A 23,735-nucleotide genomic window follows, 5' to 3' on the forward strand; every position below is an offset into this window, starting at 1 on the left:
GAAAGAAAAGAGCACAAACTAGCCAAAAGGATAAATAAATTTTTAAAACCCAACATTTTAACTGCTTCACTAGTGTGTTTTCTTTTCTTGAAATCACCTGAGTTATAGGAAGGTTAAAAGTAACAAGTCACATGTCAGCTAAAACCAGTATTTAATTGCACCCTTAAACTCCACTGCCAAAACATAGATTCTAAAATCCTCACTCACTTTTTGCCTAACCTCAGAAGAAATGAGGAATTTTTAATAATTAAATGCTCTAATTACTTATCTGAGGCAAGCCAAGACCCATAAGAACCTTGATCTCAGCAACAATGTGGAGTCGGAAAGATAATTAGGTATTTGCTGTCAATCACTGAAATTCTCTACTTGCTGTTCTGTTAACACAGTCAGTCATAGCTCCTGTGATTTGGTTTTTTAGCTGATTTCCTCCTGTACCAGCAAGGAGCCCTTGAGGAGTTTCCTCTGCAGCCTTGAGCAGACAGAGATGACGTGTGTTGTTGTTGCATCTCACAGATCAGCCGAGCGCAGGCGCAGCTCCCTGGTAGTGAGTCTTCCAGGACTCGAGGTGTTCCCTGGAGACCTCCTGGTGTCAGACAGTGCCATGGACTACCTGCCCTACTCAACCTTCCTGCTCAGTGCAGGTCAGACACAGGGTGGGGCTTGCTCCTCTGAGCCCAGAAAAACCTGGCTGCTGGAACATGGGTGCATATGGGATGGGAGGGAGGATGTATGTAATGAGAGCATGAGGTGGTGCAGCCCCTGTGGTGATCCTGTTACCCCACACCAAAGTGACCGCATTGCCAATTTCAAAATTCCTTCCTTTTTCTTTTTCCTGTTTTTTCCCCTGCATTTTACTGTTGAATGCAAAATGCAACTAGATGAGAGGTTAGGACACAGATCACACTGTTCCTCCACAGGCTAGAAGCAACCAGAGTCCAGGCCAGGATCTCCATCTGGAAGCACTTGAGGTACAATTTCCTACCTCCACATCTTCAAGCAGAGAGAAAAGAGGACCATGCTGCCCTTTACTGTAGTGTTCTGATCACAAGGGTAGCAAACCCAACTCATGGCTAGAGGTTGCTCACAAGACATTCCAAAACTGAAATGCAGACCTGCAAGCAATTTCCACAAATAGCTATTATAGGTTATAGTATAGCGTGCAGTGTGATTGACGGAGACCCTGGTGGCCAGAGATCAAAAGTTTCTCAAAAAGCAAGTCAGCCAAGGTCACAACCAGCATTTTCATGAAAGCAAATAAGCCAGCCATTCCCAGAATGGCCAAGGCCTTCAAAATCCAGAAACACAAAGTTTTGACTGTGATTCCCTGTCACACATCTGAAGATGGGTGCAACATAAAGAAAACCGTTTTAGACTTCTTGCTGAACACAGCTGTTCTTCATAAGTCACCAGTGCATTCCTAAATCTAGATCTCCAGCTTTACCTCACCAAGGACCACAAATTACAGTCTGCCTCACTGTGCCAGTCCCATTACAGATTCAAGGCTTAGGGCTCGTAGGATTGTTTATTCACTGGAGATTTAAATACCTGCATAACTCCAAGCTATCATAATGAGAAGGCACAGATTAAGTCTTGCTTTAAAACAACATCTTCAAAAATTGGCTTGAGGTATGATGGTTTTCCCAGGAAAAGAACTGGCAATCACATAGTGATCACCTGCAACAAGTAGGAGTGTTTAGCATCATCCAAGATCCCACCACAGATAGTCATAATTCTTGCTGGGAGGAACTCAACAAGCTTAATGGGTTTTAAGTCTGGTGCACAAATTACCTAAACTCAAGTATTAAATATGAGCTAAGTAGAGTATAGTCTATCAAGCTGCATATATAAATAATACAAATAACAGGTTTTTATCTATTTCCTTACTGATAACATTTGTTTTACCCGTTAGAGTCCAAAAAGTCAAGGTGGCCATTTGCCAAAAGAGGAGTCGTGAGTATTTTCATCATTTTATGTTTCCTTGCACTGACCTTGCCTTTTCCCACAAATAACCTGGGTAAAAAATAGTTTTTTTACTTTCTTGTCCTTAGAGAAAGGCAGCCAGTAGGTGAGCTGAACTCAGAGCTGAACAATCTCAGCCCTCCTTGGGACTGCTTGCACATTAATCTGCAATGAAGTTTGCGTGGCTCCAGTGCAGCCACTGCATGTGATGCACATGAAAACACAATGCCGCTGCTCCCCATCCCTGTAGGTGATGGGAGGAGAGGTGTCCCTGGCACCAGGAGGACAGAGTGGGATGGGCAATGAGAGCAGGGGCTCTATTCAGGGGTGACAGCAGGCCCAGTGCATCTCCCTAGGTTAAGGTAGCACAAGGTGGACAAATCAGTTGCATCACTGCTTTGACCATTATGTATCCCGTATTTTCTGTGTGCCTTAGGGCTTTGGAGAATGTGATGAACTCCCACTCACATGGAAGGGATCTAAGCTTTACCTATAAAAGTAGTGTTCCAGGACACTTTCTTAGGCCTTTCCTGTCCTCATGGGTGCCCTCACACTCACCAGCGAAAGCACAACTGAGGGAATTTCCTTGTCTAACACAATTCCTCGTCTTTTCCATTAATGAAAATTTTCACTTACTAAGGTATCTGAATTTCCTCTGTGTGTACCGTTCAGCAATCAAAAAATTATTTACAAGTGTCTTGATAACTTTTTCTCCCTAAGCATGTAATTAAGAACAGTCCCTTCCCAGTATTTTTTGCATTTTATCAAATAATGGTTTGTGCATACAGAACCAATGCAAGTACTCATGTTGATATGTACAAGAATTCCCTCTTCATTTGATAGCAGTTTGATAGCATTTGAAGAAGCATGACTTAAACCTGAGGATTTTTAAATTCAGCAAAATATTTTAAATCTACAATAAAAAACATTTGATATTTAGACAAAAGTGATTTCTAAGACTATTAAATGCCATAAAATTTAATTAATGAAGATTCATTTTCTGGTACACTGGTTCAGTGCACATATATATTAACTGCATTATTTTTTCTGCTCCATTTCAATCTTTCTTTCAAAATTAGGAGCTGAACTTAAACCCTAAGTTTCAAATATTATAATCAAACACATATTTCAAAATTGGCTTGAGTTCAGTGCCTAAAGTTCAGACAATAGAAATCCATGAAGTGGGAATATATTGTTCCACAGAACAGATAAAACTTAGGCAAACACCTTATAAGTCTATGCCCACAACACTAAATTAGAGTTCATAAATAATGTTTAAATTTTTTACAAGGCCTGAATAAACAAAACTGAAACAAAAGCAATTGTTTTTATTTCACGGTCCTTCACACAAATTCCTGCTGCTCTTTTAGCTTTCTGAAAACTCATTTTACAGACACTACACTGCAGATGACTAAGGGAGCTTTTTCCACACATAGCTCAAAAAATTAAAAATCAATAAATAACACATAAATTTGTATACCTATGACAGGATTTCAACTATGAATCTGTTGTCCCCTATCTCTGACAGTGCTAAGGGAAGCAAAACATTTCATTAGTTCTGTCTTTTAAGGGTAGCCCATTGCCTGTTGCCATACCAATGATTTGCCCTGTCAAAGACTTGCGTATTACGTAAAAAAGACCTTACACATCCAAACCTGAGGCATTTACACACCCCACCTACAGGTACAAAGAAACCTGCCATCACTGTCTTGGCCATGTGTAGAAGACCCTGGAGATATAAGGAAATCATTTATTTAAGGGCAAGCTCCTTATGGATTAGGGCAAGGTTACAGAGCGGGGTAAACTTAACAGTCTTTAAAACACTGTATGAAACAGGGGTGGTTTTTTGTCATTCAACAGGGTAAAGACAAACAGAAGCAAGCATCTGATCTGGAAAACTGTCTTTCAACTGTTAAGATCATAGACTGTTGCACAGATGAATTTTTCTGCTTTAAGGTACCAAAATACTCAGTATACTGTATATCAAGGATACGTAAGGATGGAAGGAGGAATCTTGTATTCTTTATACGCTAACATTTTTCAGTTCATTAATCTGGATATGAGACCTTAGTGTTAAACTAATGCATAAGTCTATAGTACATTTTTGTCATTTGAAATGGAGAGGCAAGTGGGAAACTGAGGGTCAGAGTAGGTTAGCAAGGGCCCTCAAAAACACCTGGATATTGCCAGGGTTCCAGAGTTCCCTAGAACAGGGAGGTACCACCTTCAGAAAGAGGTCTCAAGGCAACCTTCTCAGGAGCACCTACAGGTCTGGGGAAAGAAACTACAGCATCAGAGAAATGTCAAATGGGACACAGCCACCCCCATTGCTGAGTTCAGAGGCAGCCACATGGAGGTCAGTGCAACACCAAGGTTCGGTTGCCGAAAAGCCGCCAAAGCCTGTCTGCCAGACAAACAAGGCTTCTGGCCCCTAGCCACCTAACACCATCCCCTCTCCGAAGCAAACCTTGTGCTTCTCACAGCAGGCTGTCATCTGCAGCTCCCCACACACAGTTGCTGAGGGCTCCTGTCAGTGCCCAACTTAGATATGGACATCTGACTTTGGAGCAGGTCCATAACGCGATACTGGAAACCTTAGGAATAAACAAAGCAATTTCCAAATGACTATAAAGACCTAGTCCTTTACTACCTTGATTTTTTCATCCAGAAAATAGGAAGATGTCATCCATCCAAGGGCAGCACAACAGATCAAATTCCTTAGCATTTGCAACCTGCCCACTAATTTTTGATGTAACATACCTAAACATAGGCAATCATATTTTGTTGCTTTCAAATTCAGTGTGTTTATATTGTAAGCATTTTAGAGGAGAATGGCAGATTTTAAACTATTTTAAAGGAACTTTCAAAAGAAAAATTGCTAATATTGGTAGATGAGATTTACACAGTAAATAGGACATAGATTCTTTTCATAAGGTCTGAAGCAGCTGATGCAACAATTGGCGGTTTTCTTTCTTCTTCAATCAATAGAGTAAATCTTGGCAGGAATTCATGAATGAGCAACAGACTGAGCAGAAAGATGTCAACAACCGGTTAGAAGTGAAAAAAGAAGCAGCAGTGTGGGAACTTTTCACTAGCGAATGCACTTACTTTCTGGATCATTTGCTGGTTCTCAAGATGGTAACGTCAGATTTCACTTTGCAAAAATAATGAAACATTATTTGTTCTGCTGTGATGGACAGAAAGCCACCTGAAACCTCTCACTAGAGGTCTGTGGGGGAATTACTTAATACCTGGTTTTTCCTCCCACCTTGCCTGCTCATCCTGTTTCCATAGTTCCCTCTTCTATCTTTATGATTGTATCTCATCTTCTAAAGATAGAAGATATTTCTTCTTCCAGGATATTGAACTGATATTCCACTAGTCCTCTTACAAACACTGTACTGAAGCCATGCCCCAACCCATAATTTCTGTACTGGACTATTTCAATTGCTAACGTTGCTAGTGAGCAATGTTGTATTTGTCATTTAACTTCATATAGAGCTGTGGTTAAAGTATCCTGATTGGAGCACGAAAACCTCAGAATTTGGCAGACCTATAGTTTTAATCTTACATGAAAACAAGCATACTAAAAACAACTCCTCTCCCAAAATCTCTATATTACCTCCAATACAGTGAATTTTAAGAGCTTGAAATATGGACAGGAATATTGCACACTGTCGCAAGATTAGCTGCCATATCTATATTCACCACAGATAAATACTTAAAGTATCAATTTAAAAGGATGGAAGTTTCCATAAACATTTTCTTATCATTTTTCTCTTACTTAGCACAGACAATTTCTGATTTTTTTATTAAGTCAAAGAAAAGACATTTGTGAAACATTTTCCATGTTGCTGAAAAGTTAGCCTGGACAATACAAGAACTACTGTAAAGTAAATGAAATGAATAGAGGAGTGGGCTGAATTCCTTCATGGTGGGCCAGAACAGGAAGGGACAGAAAACAGGATAACAGGACCAGCTATTGGTTCAAGGCAGGAGAAGAGCATCCTTCTTTCTATACACTTTGTTTAGAAATCTGAAAAGTTTAAAAGGTGGTGAATACTAGGGAGAAAGATGATAACAGCAGGCATGCAGACTCCTTGTGAGTCTGATATAAGAGCACACAGACAAGCCTTAGCCAGCCCCATATGGCCCATGAATGATAAACTATTCAGTCCATGCCAGTTTCCCAAACTCTCCCACTAAAGAAAGAACCCATTGCATTTGGGTAACCAGTTTTAAAGATACCTGGTTACTTCCAAGTATAGAAATATTCTACTGATTTTAATGAATCTCCACAGGGAGCTTTAAGACCACCATAAATCCACCATAAATTTAAGCTCTCAGGGAACCTGGTCATGGTAACTAAAGAATTACACAAGGCTAAGCAAAAATTCTCACTAGCTATTCAGTCTTGGCACCTGGGTGATGGGTTTTTTCATAAGGCTTTATACACATTAACAAAAAAAGTCTACTCAGTAACCTATAAATTTTAAGCCATTTTCAGATTTAGGTCAGATTCAGTACATCTCAATCAGCTTAAAAAATACAAAATTTTAAACAGCCAATAAATTCACACACAGTTTTCATTCAATACAGGTTAATAAAACAATGCAAAGCAACGAAAAACCTCCACAGGACTTCTACTTACCTTAAGCAAAGCATATATTTTTTTCCTCATAGCAATTCTAAAGAACTTAGATAGCAGCAGATGCATGGGGTAGGAAGGAAAGCATTTAGAAAGGTCACAGAAATCTGTAACTGTGACTCTGATGTTACTAAGTCCTTCATGCAGAGATCTGCAGGGGGTTCATTTGTCCCTCTTCTGCCCAAGGGCACAGCAGGGACACATCTGCCTCCATGGTAACCACAGAGAAACCCCAGAGATATCACTCATGCCCTGTTCTGCACAAAATCCAATATTTAACCTTCAGGCAGATCAGGAAACTTCTCTGACAATGCCATCTTCTGCCCTCCCTAAACCAAATGAACCTTTCAGATTAATTGCAGTAAAAATGTTATTTTCAGGGGAAAAAAATTATTTATTGAATTGGCACAAACAGTAATTAACATGGATTTCTTTTGGTTTTAAAGATATTTATGAACACTCTAAAATACCTCCAGAGTAACGAATTTCTCTTGGATGTGGATTTGTGGAGAATTTTCGCCAACTTAGAGGAGTTAAACAAGGTGGGTAGAAAAAGAGAAGTGTTACTCAGATCAGAAATCAATCAGCCCAATAAAAGAAGACAACAAACCAAAAGTTTCTATTCAGTTTCAAAGCTCACATTTGGAACTTCGTTCATATAATCCATCTTTTCTTCCTCTCTCTGTGGGATATCAGTGAGAGTCAAATATCACCAGCACAAATCATTCTCTTGCATCACCAGCTAAAGATACAGCCAAAGATACATGGCATTTTAAACATGGGGGAAAGCTCATGTGGCTGTTGTTTCTGAAGTAAACAGAAGTTTGAGAGTAATTCTCATACGCAGAAACCTTTTAAAATGATTTGTGGAGAGAAACTACAACACAATCCTTACAGCAGAACAGTAAGCATGACAAAATAACTACATAACAAGTCCCCCTTTGCAAACAGATGGGCACAAAGACTTTGCTGTCTATTATACCACTCTAATAGAGCAAGATAAAACAAAATGCTGACCCCCTCTCTCCAGCTGAGATTTCCCTTGGCCTGTGTGTAAGGAACTCTCCCACAGAGACTGGATGCTCTCTATTCATGTGCTACTTACTCTGCTCTGTCCAGGAGGAGGGAGGCCACAAGGATTGGCTGTGTTGTACTCCAGCTCTTTGCTGCTTTTGGCCAGTTCTTGGGAGATCATTTTTCAGCTCCTGAAAGTTAAAAACCTCTAAGTCAAAAACAGCTTTCACTCTATTTTAGAAACAAAACAATTTTTCTTAGCTCGAGGGCCCTTTCATGGGACACCTCACCCTTCATTGCAAAATGAATTTTGGAAATAACTCTGCAGCAGCCTTAATTGAATAACTACACACAATCACATCACACGCCCTAAATCAGCTGCTGAGTTCCATTTATTTCCTTTATTGTAATTCCCCTGCCTTAATACTGCATCTGTCCCTTTTTAGCCAAAACAAGAAAATTGGGAAAAGTCTTCAAAGCAGGGACAATTAGTCAGAACTCATACACATCAGCAAAGCACTGCTGCTCAGCCATAGACCTCACACCTGGTAAGCTGCTGAATTACCAACCAGTAGGTTTGGAGATACAAGGAAAAAGATTTTTAGCTGACAGGTTTCACCCTTGGCTTATTGTGGACTAAGCCTATACATGCAGACAACTACTAGAGTTCAGCAGATGTGTGGTTGTTGATTCCCTTGTTCTTGTTCAAAGAAGGGAGTGGGATATATTGCTATGTTTCACTTAGCTTTGAGCTTGGCTAGAGGTTGGTCATGTCTTGAGAGAATTATCTTAAAAATTTTCTTGCTTTATTTTTTCTTGCTTTATTTTCTAATTTTGTTGTCCTTACTGATGAGGATAATAAATGATCTTTTTTTATGCATACTTCAAGTAGCGATTAAATGCATGAGAAAGAAGCTGCTCTCAATGCCTTTGGTGCCTTTTTTCATACATTTTAGTGTGCATATCATCTTGACAGCAGGTTGAATCCATGAAAAAATGTATGCTTTAAAACTGTAAAGGTCAAAATTAAAGAATGTGCATTACCCTAAAAGCATCTTGCCCTCATAAATACACCAAACAAAGCAGTCTGCAGCTACTACACTCTGTAGAAGTATCACAGTGGATTGATGTGCCCTTCTGGCCTAACATTTGGCCAACAACTTAGCCCGGTCATGAATTTATGTGAAAATAGTGTGTCAGGATGACAGTGTGGGCTTAGGATTGGGCTTGCAGCCTCATCTGACTGATAAGGTAGGCACTTTTCAATCCAATATAAACATGTAAAGTTAACTTATGGGGAATACATGAGTTTTTGTAGGTATTTCCTTCACCTTCAATTGTATGAAAGAAACTCGAAATGTGAAAGATGGTGTCTTCCTCAAGTGACTGTGAAGGCTTCCTTAATTGTCACAGCTCTGTCATACACAATCAGTGTTTTTCAGCAGAAACCATTCACCCTTTGTCATTTTTAATGTCAATCCATGTTAAATACAGCTGCTATCCCAAGACAAGTTTAATGGACTAACTAATCTTGTTCCAAAGCTTTTGTCATCAGGCATTATTACAACATAAATGGATATTTGTATAGATTTGTCTTAGCTTCTGACTAATTAAAGCATTCTGAGCATAATTCTGAAGACAATTCTGGCAATGTTAGAGATAAGTATAGGCACCCATTACACCTGGAGCCTTTAGAGAGGCCAGGAATGGGAAATAAAGTTGCTTTAATCTTAACTTTGGATCACTGGTGCTAATTTCTCTCTTTTTTTCCCCTTACTTAGATAAGTCTCAGTTTTCTGAAAATGTTTTTTGAAACTGTGAAGAAGCATGTCAGCAAGTCAGATTCTCCTATAGATTTCAGCTCCATATTCAGAACGGTAACATAATCAGAAGTATTCTTGCTTTTAATACAGGCAGCAGACCATTTATCATGGCATACAGGTGCTCCAGAGCAATCAGGTCAGTCAAGTCCATGCCATTTGTCACAGGCAGTTTGGTCTCAGCCTCAGGTTTCTCCTATCAGAAGGCTGTTTTTATTCGTATTCAATACCATGTTTGAAGCAGTCATGGAAAGCTGCTCTGAATGTGGGATCAAGTGTAGAAATACCTTCTCTTCCTGGGGATCAGTAGCTCTGTCTCTGAGGAGACTTTTCCACTAGCAGGGGCAAGCTTCCCACTCTACAGAAGATGTTTCCCAGAGAGCAGACCCCAGCCCCATCACTGCCTCCTTCTACTCCTTTACACCATGGACCAGACCCACAAGTGTTTATAACTAATTAAGAGCTCATTGTGACTGAAATTACACTGTGGCCTGTGCCTGCTAAGCAAAGGAGACGCAGCTACAGCTATCCTGCCACTGCCAAGCCCTGCCTGCCCTGCAACCCTTTTGGTCAGTGTGTGTGGTAAACAAGGCAGTCGTCTGAAGAGCAGTCTACAGGAGCTCTAATTCCTGCTCAGCTTCCCAATGCTTGTAAAGTTGGAAATATTAAAGAAGACAGAAAATCAATTCATTGACCAGAACCTTCCCTAGCAGTAGAGGCCATTAAAAAACTTCTGGGAAATACTAAAAGAACCTACGTCAGTGTTAAGACTTTTAACAGAGGAATTAAGGCTAGAGCTTGGTTTCTTGCCCCTGTGACCTCTGACTTCAGGTGTTCTTATTGATAATGTTTGTGTAAACAGACAAAATCCCAGAAAAAGCTTCTTTTTTATCATGCATGGCATTCAGCATCTCCAGCGTAAATGAGGCTATCCTGTTATTTCTAAGAGTCCACTCAGATATAAAATACCATGCTACATGAAATCATCAAAGCTGTTTTAGAAATAGCGGGTTTCATCTTCAACTTCCATATGTATTTCACATCATTTATTTCTAATGAGAACAAAGTCTAAGAATGCACCACACCTCTGCAGAGCTGTTAACACTGTACTCCCGTGCATTACTGGAGCATTGTTGTGGTATTTTTACCACTTTACAGTTGTATTGCTGTTTAAATTGCCCTTTACTTTTTAAATTCCCTTTCCCCATTTTCCTAGGTACAAGGAAATTTCAGATAAAATGCACGTTACAAACCCAAAACTCCTATTTCTCCCTGTGTCATGATATTTTTCTTTCTTGATAAATTTCCAAACCTTTTCTGCAGTTTTTCCAGGGTGACCTCTGCCAGACACACCAGATTTATTGCCTTAATTATACCTCTGCTATCATCTACTTGGAAAAACTGAGACAGAGGGAAGATTTTGGCATCTACCTGAAGGTTAAGTGATGGTTTTGTTGTTGTTACTGCCGTTCTTCTTGCTGCTGTTGTCTTCAGCCTTCCTACCTTATGACATGATTTTAACAGCAAATTAGGAACGTTCATTAGAAACAAAACTGTGTAGATAGCATTTCACATGGATTTTTTTAAACTGAAGAGCCTATCACCAATTGGAAGTCACCCTTCTGAGTGTATGTTCACCTGCATGTGTGAGAGTCCCTACTTGTAATTTAGAACAGATAAGAAGCTGGGCTGAATTTTTGCAGGCAGATAATACAAACTACTAGCCTCTTCCAGATGTTTTGCACATAATCTCTTGACTCAGTAACCTCCACCTTAACAAAGTGAAATGGTTACAGAAAAAAAAAAAAGACACAAAAAATAAATTTCAAATGTTTTAATTTGATATCAAAACAATACCAGTAAGGGAGAATTTACCTCCCTCTAAAGCTGGAAAGAGCTATCAGTGGACTCTTTATCCAGTTGCAGCACTACAACAGGTTCTGTCTTTGCTGACATTGCATCTGCCTCAAGCAACAACTCCAGCCAGAGCAATGGTGGGGATCTCAGGCTCTGCTCTTTCTGACTTCATTAGTAGACCAGTGTGTCCTGTAAATACTTAAGATTAATCTTCACATTACAGGCTTAGAAAGAGAAACCTGAAGTATGGGCTGTTCTCACAGGCAGCCCAAAACTGGGACACCTTATTGGGACAGGCAAGCTCTGCAGCTTGGGCCTTGGAGTTTCACACTGCTTGCTCCCTGACAAGGATTTCATATGTCCACGCCTAGGAAAAATGTTCCCCAGTGGCAAGTAGCAGTGACCCTAAAATATAAGGTGGCTTTCAAACCTAACTCAGGTTCATTTTCTCAGATCTTCCTGAGCAAATTAGAACAGCAGATAAATAAGCATCCTACTTGATATGATAGCAAGGCCACAGCATCTGGAATGGTAAGCAGCAATGCTGAAAGTGAATCTGAAGGGGCAATGGAATTTTCCCTGTAGAGAGCTGTCCTCAGCTTGGCTGGGATAGTGTTAATTTTGTTCCTAGTAGCTGGTATAGTGTTGTGGCTTGAATTTAAGATGAGCATAATCTTGGTAAAACACTGATGTTTACTTGTTGCTAAGCAGTTTGCATTAAGTCAAGGATATTCTGTCTCTCACCGCCACCAGTGAGGAGTCTGGTGGGCACAAGAAGGTGGGAGGGGACAGACCCAGATCATGTGACGCCAACTGACCCAAGGGGTACTCCATAGCATATGGTGTCACGCTCAGTATATAAGCTAGAGGGAAAGCTGGCTGGGGGGCCTCTGCTCTGGGACTGGCTGGGCATTGACCAGTGGGTGGTGAGCATTCTGCACCACATGTTTTATATATTCTGTTATTTTTTCCCCTTCTATTTGTATTCTATTAAACTGTCTTTATCTCAAACTACAAACTTTATTTTTTATGTCCCATTTCTCTTCCCCATCCCACAGGAGGGAGTGAAGAGTAAATGAGTGGCTGTGTGGTTTAGATACTTGCTGGGTTAAACTATGACAAGAGCCTTTACACTGGCCTTGTCCTCACTAAGTGAGAAACTCATCTTTCATTAGCCTCTGTCTTTATACTGAGCCTCTATACTGCCCTTGCTCTCACTGAGAAACTCATCTTTCATTAGTCCCTGTCTCGTTGCAGTCAGTTAATGATGCAGAAAACTGTTTGCTACCTCCTAGCCAGAAGGAAACCAAAGCCTAAGGCAGATTCTCTTTGTCTTCAGCAGTGGTGTGAACAAAATGAACAGTGCAAGCGGTTGCATCTGCCAGAGCTCCTGGTTGCTCCTCTGCATCGATTGACACGGTATCCCCTCCTTCTCAACAACATCTGGAAGAGGAGCACTGATGAAACAGAGAAAAGTTTTATCCAGTCACTTAAAGAGAAGGTGGAAAAGTCTATAAGTAAGTAACAAAGGTTAGAAGTCATGTATGCAGTTACAAATTAGAAAGTTATGTGGCTTTTTTGTGCATCTCCTTTGAAGTGTGAATTGGTCAAGTGTCTCTGCAGTAAAGCAACAAGGATGTGTGTACCTCCTGACCCTCATTCTGTAGGGAATGATTTGGGCCACCTTGTGCTGTCAAAGCCTCTCTGAGCAATGTCACAGGACTCCCAAATCAGTGAGTCACACGTATTTTCTCAGAATCATCTGCAGTGACAGGCAAACAATTAAAAGCAGATCTCAAATTGGAACATATGAAGAAAGATCTCAGACAAAGAAACCTTTCAGTTGGATTTATGTCTAAGGAGGATTTTTTTAGGGCTGATCCTTAATAGGATAAATTTGCACTCACAAGGGGAATATTATGTCCATGACCTTTCAGTAATGACAGGGTCCTACTCTGTAAAGTTGTCTCAGCTACAGATTTTCTCTAGCTATTGTAGAAAACAAGTGGCTGGTGCAGGTGTAAATTTTTTCCCTGCATTTTGTTTTAAATATATAATATTTATATATTTAACATATGTAGGAACAGCAGTTTTAGGTGTGGCCCCAAAATAGCATGGGATGTCTGGAGAGTATTACTGGCAGAATAAATAGGTCCTTCCAGAAATTAGACACCTCTGGATCAAGGAAACCAAAGATAGAAGGGTTACCCCTCTTTACCCACAGACACCTGACAAAGATCTGCCTTAATTTTTTGATCAGTGAACCAGCAACATAAAGAACAGTTTTGCCCAAGCACTCCCCTTCTGGTGGGGAGGTATGTGTCTGAAACCATTATCTGCAATACCACTCCACCCAAAGACTTGAAATTTAAGTTGCAGGTCCATTAAAGCTTTCCCCATAATGGCCTTGTATCAGCAAAGACACAGTCCCCATTTTTCACATTTTGAGGGACCCTCACGTCAGTCACTTCTGGCAATACTTCCACTGAAATTAATTCTCATTAATTTCAAGTCTTTTTGTCAGGCTGTATATAATGAAAATTATTTTTCTCTCACTTACCAGACAGTTTAGAATGACAGGACTTTTTTTGAAGACATTTTTAAGATTACAGTTAAATTGAGTTTTATATGATTTCCTATTCCCCAGAAAGATTATTAAACACAACCTTTTCATTTAGCAGTGAATTTAAGCATCTTTGAATGCATGAACTGAAATTCTATCCCTGCTGATCAAAGTAGAGTTTAGGCATTTTTTACAATGAGATCAAGATTTCATCTGGGGCCTCACATGTGAGGTACTTCAGCTTTCACTGGAGAAAATCAGTATTCAGTATCTTCTAGAAACAGGACTGCTTTTGCCAGCCCTGGCAGTAACTGGTGTTTCACACATTTCAGGGGATCTGGAAGGTAAAGTCAAGTGGTTGGACAACTTTCAGAAGTTCAGGCAGCTGCAAGAAGTCATAATCTGGCCTCAGGTCTGGGATCGTGACAAAAGGTTCTTTGTCCCAGAGGTAAGCAGATTTTAAAGGACTTTTTTTTTTTTTTTCTAGAGGAGGGTTTAGTTTCCTATCTTTCTTCATAGTGTGATCTAAAGTTGGCTGGTTGTCTGTATTCTAGTTAGTGGCGATGGCTCTGCTTTAACAGGAGCAGCTGCAGCCTGGGCACTGCAAGCACCATAGCTGAACACACACAGTGCCTTGGACGGCAGTTCTCAGTTAGCATCCAAGAGAGGGCAATGATACAGTCCAGGAGGACTCTACCATATCTGCTTTTAGGGGACAGAATGAAACCGGATAGATATAAGTATTGCCAGCATTCAATAAAGAAGAAATTAATTGCCTATTTCACTTCTCAAGCTGAGCCAAAGAACTTTCCATTTACACTTAAATTGCATTACAAAAAATTACACGGCATACTTGTGTGTGCACATTTCTGTAGTAGGTACCCCGTTACCCAGAGAGACTTTAAGCAGCACTAGGTAACATCAACAAGGTCTTATCTCAAGGAATATGTCTGTTCACATACAGGACTGCAAACACTATTAAACTCAATTTGGAAAAGTAAAACCCAGCTTAACATTTCAAAAGCATAAACACATTTAAACAGTAGCACTGCTGAGGAGACATAGGAATGCTCAGTTATCAGCTGTGTGATGCACTTAGCTTGAGGTAAGAACACACATATGCTCATCTTGTTTAGCTGCTGGTTGCCTCCCAGTTCATCATCCATTATGCACGATTCCCCATTCTCTCTCTCTCTCTCTCTCTCTCTCTCTTTTTTGGGTCAAGTGTTTGAAGCAAAACTTAAGAGAAAACAGGAGTGAAAACCTTTTGTCTTCAGCAAACAGACTTCTCCTTCATGAAGGGAGGCTGATGCTAGCAGGTAATGTCCTGAATCTCCTGGTCTCCAGAGATAGCTTAACAGAATTAATTATACATTGTTTTGGCAGGTCCAGAATGAACCTCTGCAACAGCATTTGGGCAGGTGCAGGAAAGAAAAAACAACTGTATAGTTTATCAGAGAGAGACTGAGATACAGCCAAGTTGCCAACAGGATAAGTAGTCTGTATGATTGTTTCTTGTCCTTTTTCCTGGCAAGCAAGTAGTTGTTTTATCAGAATAACGTAGCTGCTACAAGGTACAAGTTTAGTAGCCAAAATGACAGAAATATATGATTTAGTGCATTTGAGAATGCAGACTGGAGGATGAGTAGTTGTGAACTACACTGGAACAAGGCTTCTTTGTTAAATGTACTCTGTAAGGTGCAGTGATTCACAGGTGTGCCTCATCTTAGAAGTAGCAATTGCTCAAAATAATCACACCATAACACTGATTTTTTTTTGTTCTCCTTCTCAGAAAGCACAAGACTCCTTGACGTCTACCTCTTTTTATTTGAAGATTTCTTACTGATTACCAAAATTAAACGTAACAAAAAGGTAATAATGTCTGCAGATATGCATGGTTGCAGTTATATTTTTTAGCTTTTGGAAGGATTTTGAATGTACTTTGGAAGATCGATCTAATTATAAAAATACAAGATGACTAATCAGCATGAAGAACAGCTGATGCTTCCTTATGTGACTAGCAAACCGTAACACTGACTCAAAAGCCTGTTTCTAGGCTCAGTATGGAGCAGGAACACTATTACAGGCAGAACTTACATTACAAGACCTTAATATCTTCCTGATGTTGTTCTGATGTGCTGGATTCCTAAAGCTCAAAAAACTTTCAGGAATGCAAGACCTTTTCTAATGGTCCCTGCAACCTCAGAATTTTTTATCCCAGAGATATCAGAACCACTGGAATGCAAAAAAAAAAAAAATTTAAAGAAGAAAACAAAAAAGAAAACAAAACAAAACAAAACAAAAACAGGGAAAGGCTAAAATGTTGGAAAATTGGCTACACTGCTTGTTGTCCTCTCTTTGCCTTCATTTCCCCAAGTTTAAAATTGAGATATAACAACTCCTTTTAAGAAAAATGTTTCTTGATGAATGATTCTATAGAGTTCTATAGATTATAAATACCTATTTAGAAGCCAGCAGAAGAACTGGATGACCTGAAATTCCTAAAGCTTCAGTGTAGGAGTGCATTTAGCTAATTAACTTTATGAAACTGATGTAAACTGAGTCTAAAAGAGCCTAATGATAAATCTCCTAGGTTTTGGGGGATTTTTTTTAAGAGGCAGGTGTTCTGCTTTAGGGAGAAAGGGGATAGAGAAAGCATGCAGTGAGAGGTTTTAGACTAGCAGCCCCATCCCTTAGCAATGGGGTTGGTGAAGGAAGCAGAAATTCAAGGGACCTGGTACCCTTAGGCAAATCTCTTTGAGGGTTGTCCCATGTACATCTGTTGGTGAACCTTCTGTGAAGGGGCTGCAACTCATCTGGAGCTCTGGGAATTCTATCTTGTGCATATACATGAGGGAAGATGAGGAAACTTACCCCCAAGGAATGGAGGAAAAAACCTGCTATTAAAACAAGGAGGGAAAGGGCAGAAATGCTTTTGGAATGCCTATGACTGTCTTCTATTTGTGGACTGGTGTTTCTTTGGCAGCTTTTTAATGCAAAGTGTGACCTTGCAGGAGAGCTCCAGGTACCAGTCAGTTTTTCTAAGATTCTTCAGGCAAATCAGCTGTCTCTGTATATTTGATAAGAGAAAGCACGTAATTTAGAGTTGTTTAGTGCCTATAATTCATGAGCAGATGGCAGACAACCTGCTAACCAGCTTCATTTTCTATTCCCAGAAATATGGAGGCTCAGACACCAGCTTAATCCCTGTCTGTCCTTCCCTCACTCCTGAGCTGCAGTCTTTCATAAGAGAGGGGGGATTTTGCACAGTCCTAGACCAGCCCATCCCACTAGACAGACTCATACTGAAAAATGTTGAACCCATCCAAGTTACAGGTATGTGCCTGCATGCCCTTGAAATGCCTTCATAAGCACCATGTAAATGCACTGTGTGTGTGGTAGCGCAAGGACAAGCTGCAGTTTGCCCACAGACCGCCCCCAGATGCCTGGAGTGTGAACACTGGTGCCTCAGCACTGCCTGGCATCACAGCCCTGCTCCTGCTGAGAGGAATGAGCTGCTGCCTCAGACTTCACAGCCCGAGCCCCCTGCTGCCAGCAGTGACTCACACACCAGTGACTGTCACCTGTTATCCATTCACCCCAAAGGAGCTATCAAGACTCCAACGACTTCTTTCTCACAAGCCAAGCATTCCCTTGTCCTAAGTGTCCTAACATGCTCTGTCAAATCCCGGGCATCTTTCCCAAGAACGTTTTCAATTCCATACTAGTTATGCAGCATTTCCTCAGCTGTACCACTACATTGTTCTCCTGAGTGTCCTCCCACATACACAACAGCCATTCACAAGGAGGCTGGAAAGGAGATTTACCTCCCTCTACTGCTCCCACTCACATCTCCACCAGCTCTCGAGAGGATGGAAATCACCCACCATATATCAACACTTCCTTGCTCTCAGACATCCAAATGCATCACTGGGGAATACGCCTCCTATCCCTGCTGCTGTGATGTTGGGTGTGGAGTGAAGGAGGGCTGACTGCCACAGCGAGTGACCAGCCTTACCCTGCCAAAAACAAGGTTCCTGAAGTCACAAAATAAGATTTTGGGCTGGGGAGCAGGCATGAAACATCAGGCCTCCCCTTGGTCTGAGCCACTGACACAGCAGACTCTCACATACCTCACCTTGATGGTAAATGGTGCCAAACCCAGTTGGTGGCCAGTCACTAGTGATGTTCCCCAGGGCTCAGTACTGGTGCTGGTCCTGTTTAACACCTTTATAAAAGACCTGGATGAGGGGAGCGAGGGAACCCTTAGTCAGTTCATAGATGGCATTAATTTGGTTGGGAGTGTTGATCCACTGGGAGGTAGGAAGGCCCTGCAGAGGGATCTAGACAAGCTGCATCGATGGGCTGAGGCCAACTGCATGAGATTCAGTGAGGGGAAGTGCCATGTGCTGCACTTCAGTCACATCACCACCATGCAGCACTATGAGCTTGGCAAAGAGTGGCTGGAAAGCAGCCCAGATGAAAAGAACCTGGAGGTGCTGGTTGACAGCCAGGTGAACATGAGCCAGTATGTGCCCAGGTGGCCAAGCAGCCCAATGGCATCCTGGCCTGTACAAGCAATAATGTTGCCAGGACTAGGGAAGAGATCTGTACTTGACACTGGTAACGCCACACCTAAAATTCTGTGTCCAGTTCTGGGCCACTCACTACAAAAAGGATATTGAGAATCCAGTGTGTGTCCAGGGAAGAGCAGTGAAGCTAGGGGAGGATCTCAAGAGTAAGTTCTAAAAGGAGTGGCTGAGGAATCTGGGGGTGTTTAACCTGGGGAAAAGGGACGACATCATCACTCCCTGCAACCACCTGAAAAGATGCTGTAGCCAGGTGGGGGGCGGCCTCTACTCCCAGTGATGAGACAAAAGGAAATGGCCTTAAGTTGCACCAGGAGAGGTTCAGGTTGGACACCAGAATTTTTTCACAGAAAGGATGGTTAAGGATTGGAACAGGCTGCCCAGGGAGGTGGAAGCGTCAGCACCCCTGGAAGTGGTCAAGAAATGACTGGAGGTGCCACTTAGTGCTGTGGTCTAGCTGACATGGTGGTGTTCAGTCAAAGGCTGGACTCAATGATTTTGGAGGTCTTTTCCAGCCTTAATGATTCATTGATTCAGCCTAATGCTGTCAAGATCACAGGAGCCTCCTATATCAAAGAGGATGAAAAGAAATACAAATCTCTGGGCTCCAGGTTCATCCTAATCCTAAAGACTGAGAGGAAAAGCTTAGGAAGCTACAGTGCTCTGTGAGAAAGCAATAGATATGAGTCTGTAAAATTTACGATAACTTTGAAATACATTCAAAGAGACTATTTAGCATTCAGCATCAATGCTGAGAGGATATAAAGGTAGGCAATAAAAGGCAAATTACTAAAGAGGAGATAAGGGGATGAACACAAAGAATAACAACCTTTTTAAAAACATGTTCCAGGCACTGTCTGCCTGCCTAATAAATCCCCCCACCAGACCAGAAGAAAAGGAGCACATGTATCAGGCACCTCTTGCCTGCAGGGTGGAGGGGAGGGCAGCCCCACACCCCATGTAAGTCCAGGCTGAATGCAAGGCCAACAGTTCCTGGGTGCTGGAGAAGGCAGTGCAGCCACCCTCCAGTTTGCACCTAATAGATTGACCATAAAAACCATAATGGAGATGGAAATAGTATTTTGGGGGGTTTTTTGTTTTGTTTTGTTTTTCCCAAGCCAGCATTTCCCATAGAGATTCCTAACCAGGTTCTTTCCATCTCTGTTGTCCAGCTGCAACCATCAGAATAGAAAAAGCTGCCTTCTGCATTCCAGCCTAGACTCTGTCCACTGGTTATGACCCTTCCCTGCACCCTCAGCCTCACTGCTTGACTTCTCTCCCATATATTCCTACCTACCAGCTTTATTACAGCTGTAGCCATGGCAGTCTCTGGTACTCACTTGTAGTCTTATAAGACCTTGGAAGTCCCATCCTAATATGGGACTCCTTGGGGTGAGGTTCAATAAAAACAGTGAGAAAAATTACCATAGGGAGATTGCATTTCATATTCCCACCATTCTGTGTAGAACAACAAGCAAACATTCCAATGTCAACAGAAAATGTCCCTTTGCAGGAGAAAAAATAGTATTTAATATTGTCTGGAATGTGTGACCTTGGGGAATGTTGCCAATATATCTGCAGTCTCAAAGAGACTTTTATTACTGGTGGCACTAAAAGATTACTTAGCATGTTCTCAGAAAAGTTATGTGATCCATCACATTAATCATAAATGAAATCCTGGGTTTTGATCTAGCAAGTACTTTGGCATCCATTAGTTAGCTGAGGGTTGACATCATCATTTGAAAATACACAATGCTCAGTGCAGTACTAGAAAAAAAATCCCAGAAATACCCTTTTGGCAGCAGGCAAGATAATTATGAAGAATAATTCTTGTCCACAGCCTTCTAGGCATTAGTGAAGGGATAGAAGATAAAATGATGTGTTCATAACACCAGGAAGGTACCCTAAAAGCAGAACTATCTGCAAACACCGTGACCTTGTACAAGAGGTACATGTAAATATAATAGTAGGAACCCAGCTCTGAAGGTTGTAAGCAGCAACATACTTTCTGACTAGAAAATCACTAGTCGACTTAAGCCCTCCCTTTATTCCAGATGTGTGACACTGGTGTCACTTTGTCCCCTTGCAAAAGAACTCACTACATGACACTCACAGTCATCTTCAGGAACAAAAGTTTGGCAGGAAACAGGCAACATGCCTGGCTGCTGGCAGCAAACCAGGGCATCCCAGGAGCACCAGCTCAGGCACGTGCCCAGGCAAAACTCAAAGCCAGCACTAGCCTGAGTGCAACCACTTCCCCATGTGCCAGCCATCACACGGACTTACTTAAATAAAATAAAAATGGGACCTCTTATTAGTTTTTGGTATTTGTTTTTCTCTAACTTCAGTAATGATTTAGGCCACTTTGAAGGGAAATATTTCTTAATGATCCTCAGGTAGATTCAAAAGCACCTGAGCTGCACCATGATGAAGCAATTAAAAATAAAACAAATACAAGTGAAATTAACTTTGAAATAAGAAAGCTTTCTACGCAACAAAATTAACTCACCCTATGAGGGTACAATTGCCCTCTTAGAAATCAGAAAAGATGCTTTCATGTATAATTTCTTCAGTCATAATCAATGTGATTTAAAATTGGACTGACAATTGTATGAGGTGCATTTATACCACTTCTTTACATTTTTCCAGTCTTCAGCCTGCGAAATGCTTTTCTAATTCAGCACGAGAACAGATATCAGCAGTGCATAGCAGTCTTCTTGCTACAAGCTCAGTCAGAGACTGCCAAGGTAGGTAACACATCTTTTTTGTCTTCTCTAATTACACAACTATGCTTTCCCTAAAGGAGGGTGGCAGCCTAAAAGTGGTCGTGCTGTGATAAGCATCTCTTACAGTTGTGACACTTGACCAAAACTAAAACAAAACAAAATAACACCCCAGTGCTCTGGCTCACATATTTGTTACAGAATTTTTGCTGCTGAACATGTTCCAATTTTCTATCAGGGTTGATAGCAGCTCAGATTCTTGTTGAAAAACATTATCAATTCTGATTGCTAAAAAAAGGAAAAAAAATCCATTTCTTGTGTCACAGAAGATGGTCATCCCCTCCAGAGAAGTCAACACGAAAACAAGCCCCGCTACACCCAACTCGCATGCAGTAGTACTCTAATCAGAAAACTGTCTCATGCTTATCTATTCACAACATGACTGTACAGATGGTATGATTAATTCCACTGTTCTATAAATCTACCCCTCATTTTCACACCATGTCACATTTCTAGTAACAGCACTGTGTATAACATCTGAAAGTGTGTCAGGCACTTTGCAGTATTTTGCTTTCTCATGTAAGTTGAATTTCCCTAATACCTAATGCACAGAAATTTGACCACCACTAGTACTAATTCTTACAAATAAATGGTGAGTGAATTTTTCTAAGAGAAGCACTGAGTGAATTCTTCCCATTTTCAAGTCACTGGCTGGTACTTGGAATAGCTATCCCACTCAAGAAGTCATTACTTTCTCGTGTTACTGAAATATGACCTTCCCTTTCCAAAACTGCCTTCATACCAGGGCTACCATCTTCTCAATGTCATAGAATCATAGAACAGTTTGGGTTGAAAGGGCCCTTTAAAGGTTTCAGTCCAAAGGATAAATCCTTTTAGGGTTAGTCCAACATCCAATCACACTAATTCAGAGACAACTCAACTTCTGTGACCAGACTATCTGGACTAGCAGAGAGAAGGAAGTTACATATTTGAAATTATCTCTCCATCACCCCATCCTCATACCTGGATGACAGCAAACATAGACCTGAATGCAGCCAGCATGATAATAGAAACTGAAATTCAGTTGGCAGCACGTGGCAGATCTTGGAGGGGGACAGAACTTGTGATGCTGATAGCACTGGAGCTGTCTTGATCAGAAAAATGAGGAACCCAAACTGCAGGGACAGCATTAAGCTAATTACACCAAAAGGGGTGCAATGGCCTGCAACATGCTTCACCATTACAGGCAGAGCATTAAAATCCTACCTTCCAAACAAAAATGGAAATATTCACTGGAAATCCCTGGCCCCAGACACAGATTCCAGCAGCGTGTAATGGCCTGAACAACTGGGAGAGTCTCAGTTGCGGGATAATTCATGTTTCCTTCAGCAATTATAAGCACAAGCCTGAAGAGAGAATAAAACTAAAGGCTCTAGATATTTATGCATCTGACTTACTGGAAATTTCTTATGTTCTCTTGGTTTACAAATATATTTTCTTTCTACAGAAAGCATGGATGTCACAGATAGAAACAGCAATCTCCAATTACATCACACAACATGAAACCAAGAAAAGCACTGCTTTTGAATCCTCTGAAATTTAATAACGTCAGCACTGCACTGACAGAGCCAGTGGAAGACTATTGTGGTGATAATGTAGTTATTTCAGAATGCCTTAGGTCTCTGAAGCTAACAGTTTTTTAACCTGAAAAAAGTATGGCGCATAGACCACACCATGTAGAAATAAACTGGAGGAGAGGAATGAGCCATGCAATAAATGTATTGCTCCTAGATGCTTCTTTGCTTCACCTAGGGAAGGCTCTTGCCATCCAGGGAAGCTTTAATATAGCTTGTCATTTCCTAGAAAGCATAATGGAAAAAACCTGTGTTGGTAAGGACAACTTATTCACCAGAGAAGTTTAGAAGGGTTATAGCAGCATTCAAACTGTATTAATAAATTTCATTAAATTAGAATTATGTAGCCATAGCTTCTGATATTTATGTCTCTATCCACTAACCTATAGTGTCACATTTTTTGCATTAATACTGAGTGTGTGTATATGTGTATACGTGTATATGCACTTACCTGGTCCAGTGCTCTCCAGATACAGCCTGGCCACTGTAATACACAAATTCCTGCTCTTCCCCTGTGTCTATCATGGGCAAGTTTTTGTCACAGCTTCCCAGGAAAGGAACAGCCATCAGGCTCCATGCCAAATGGTGAATGTGTGAAGCAGGAGGGCAGAACAGAGTGCAACAAATCTGCACCAGGGCATCACACAAGCTACCAACACCTCGCCACAACCCGACTGACATAGCAGTGCTCCATCTCCCTGATCCCAGACTCAGATGCACACTGCATCACACCGAGAGCTCACCAGCACCTCACAGCATCCTGAAACCAGTGCTGACAGGACAAAGATATTACAAGTCCAGAGGAGTCACAACTGACAGACTTAGGTCTGTGCTTTGTGTGTTGGCAGAAGGAAGAGGGTATTTCACTTTGTATACTTTTTACCAAAACAACCTTTAGTCAGGTCTACTCACTTTACCAGACAAGCAG

General features: G+C 41.1%; 2 protein-coding genes across 2 annotated transcripts in view; one reads left to right on the forward strand and one right to left on the reverse strand.

Moving 5' to 3' along the window:
* Window positions 1–22,776, forward strand: part of PLEKHG7 (pleckstrin homology and RhoGEF domain containing G7) — a 30,439-nt gene extending 7,663 nt beyond the window's left edge. The window contains exons 3-16 of the mRNA XM_066183370.1: window positions 514–641; window positions 1,910–1,950; window positions 3,820–3,915; window positions 4,948–5,097; window positions 7,054–7,149; window positions 9,403–9,498; window positions 10,765–10,878; window positions 12,641–12,815; window positions 14,194–14,309; window positions 15,087–15,180; window positions 15,654–15,733; window positions 17,038–17,197; window positions 21,100–21,197; window positions 22,681–22,776. Coding sequence (XP_066039467.1) covers window positions 514–641; window positions 1,910–1,950; window positions 3,820–3,915; window positions 4,948–5,097; window positions 7,054–7,149; window positions 9,403–9,498; window positions 10,765–10,878; window positions 12,641–12,815; window positions 14,194–14,309; window positions 15,087–15,180; window positions 15,654–15,733; window positions 17,038–17,197; window positions 21,100–21,197; window positions 22,681–22,776 — 1,540 coding nt within the window. The remainder of the gene's footprint in view (window positions 1–513; window positions 642–1,909; window positions 1,951–3,819; window positions 3,916–4,947; window positions 5,098–7,053; window positions 7,150–9,402; window positions 9,499–10,764; window positions 10,879–12,640; window positions 12,816–14,193; window positions 14,310–15,086; window positions 15,181–15,653; window positions 15,734–17,037; window positions 17,198–21,099; window positions 21,198–22,680) is intronic.
* The window catches only part of EEA1 (early endosome antigen 1), a 236,008-nt gene that overhangs the window by 143,638 nt on the left and 68,635 nt on the right, over window positions 1–23,735 (reverse strand). The window contains exon 30 of the transcript XR_010720805.1: window positions 7,713–7,812. The gene's annotated coding sequence lies outside the window, so the exon portion shown is untranslated. The remainder of the gene's footprint in view (window positions 1–7,712; window positions 7,813–23,735) is intronic.

This window comes from Chamaea fasciata, unplaced genomic scaffold (genome assembly GCF_029207755.1).
Source record: "Chamaea fasciata isolate MVZ Bird 193981 ecotype frontalis unplaced genomic scaffold, bChaFas1.0.hap1 SCAF_5, whole genome shotgun sequence".
Lineage (NCBI taxonomy): Eukaryota > Metazoa > Chordata > Aves > Passeriformes > Sylviidae > Chamaea > Chamaea fasciata.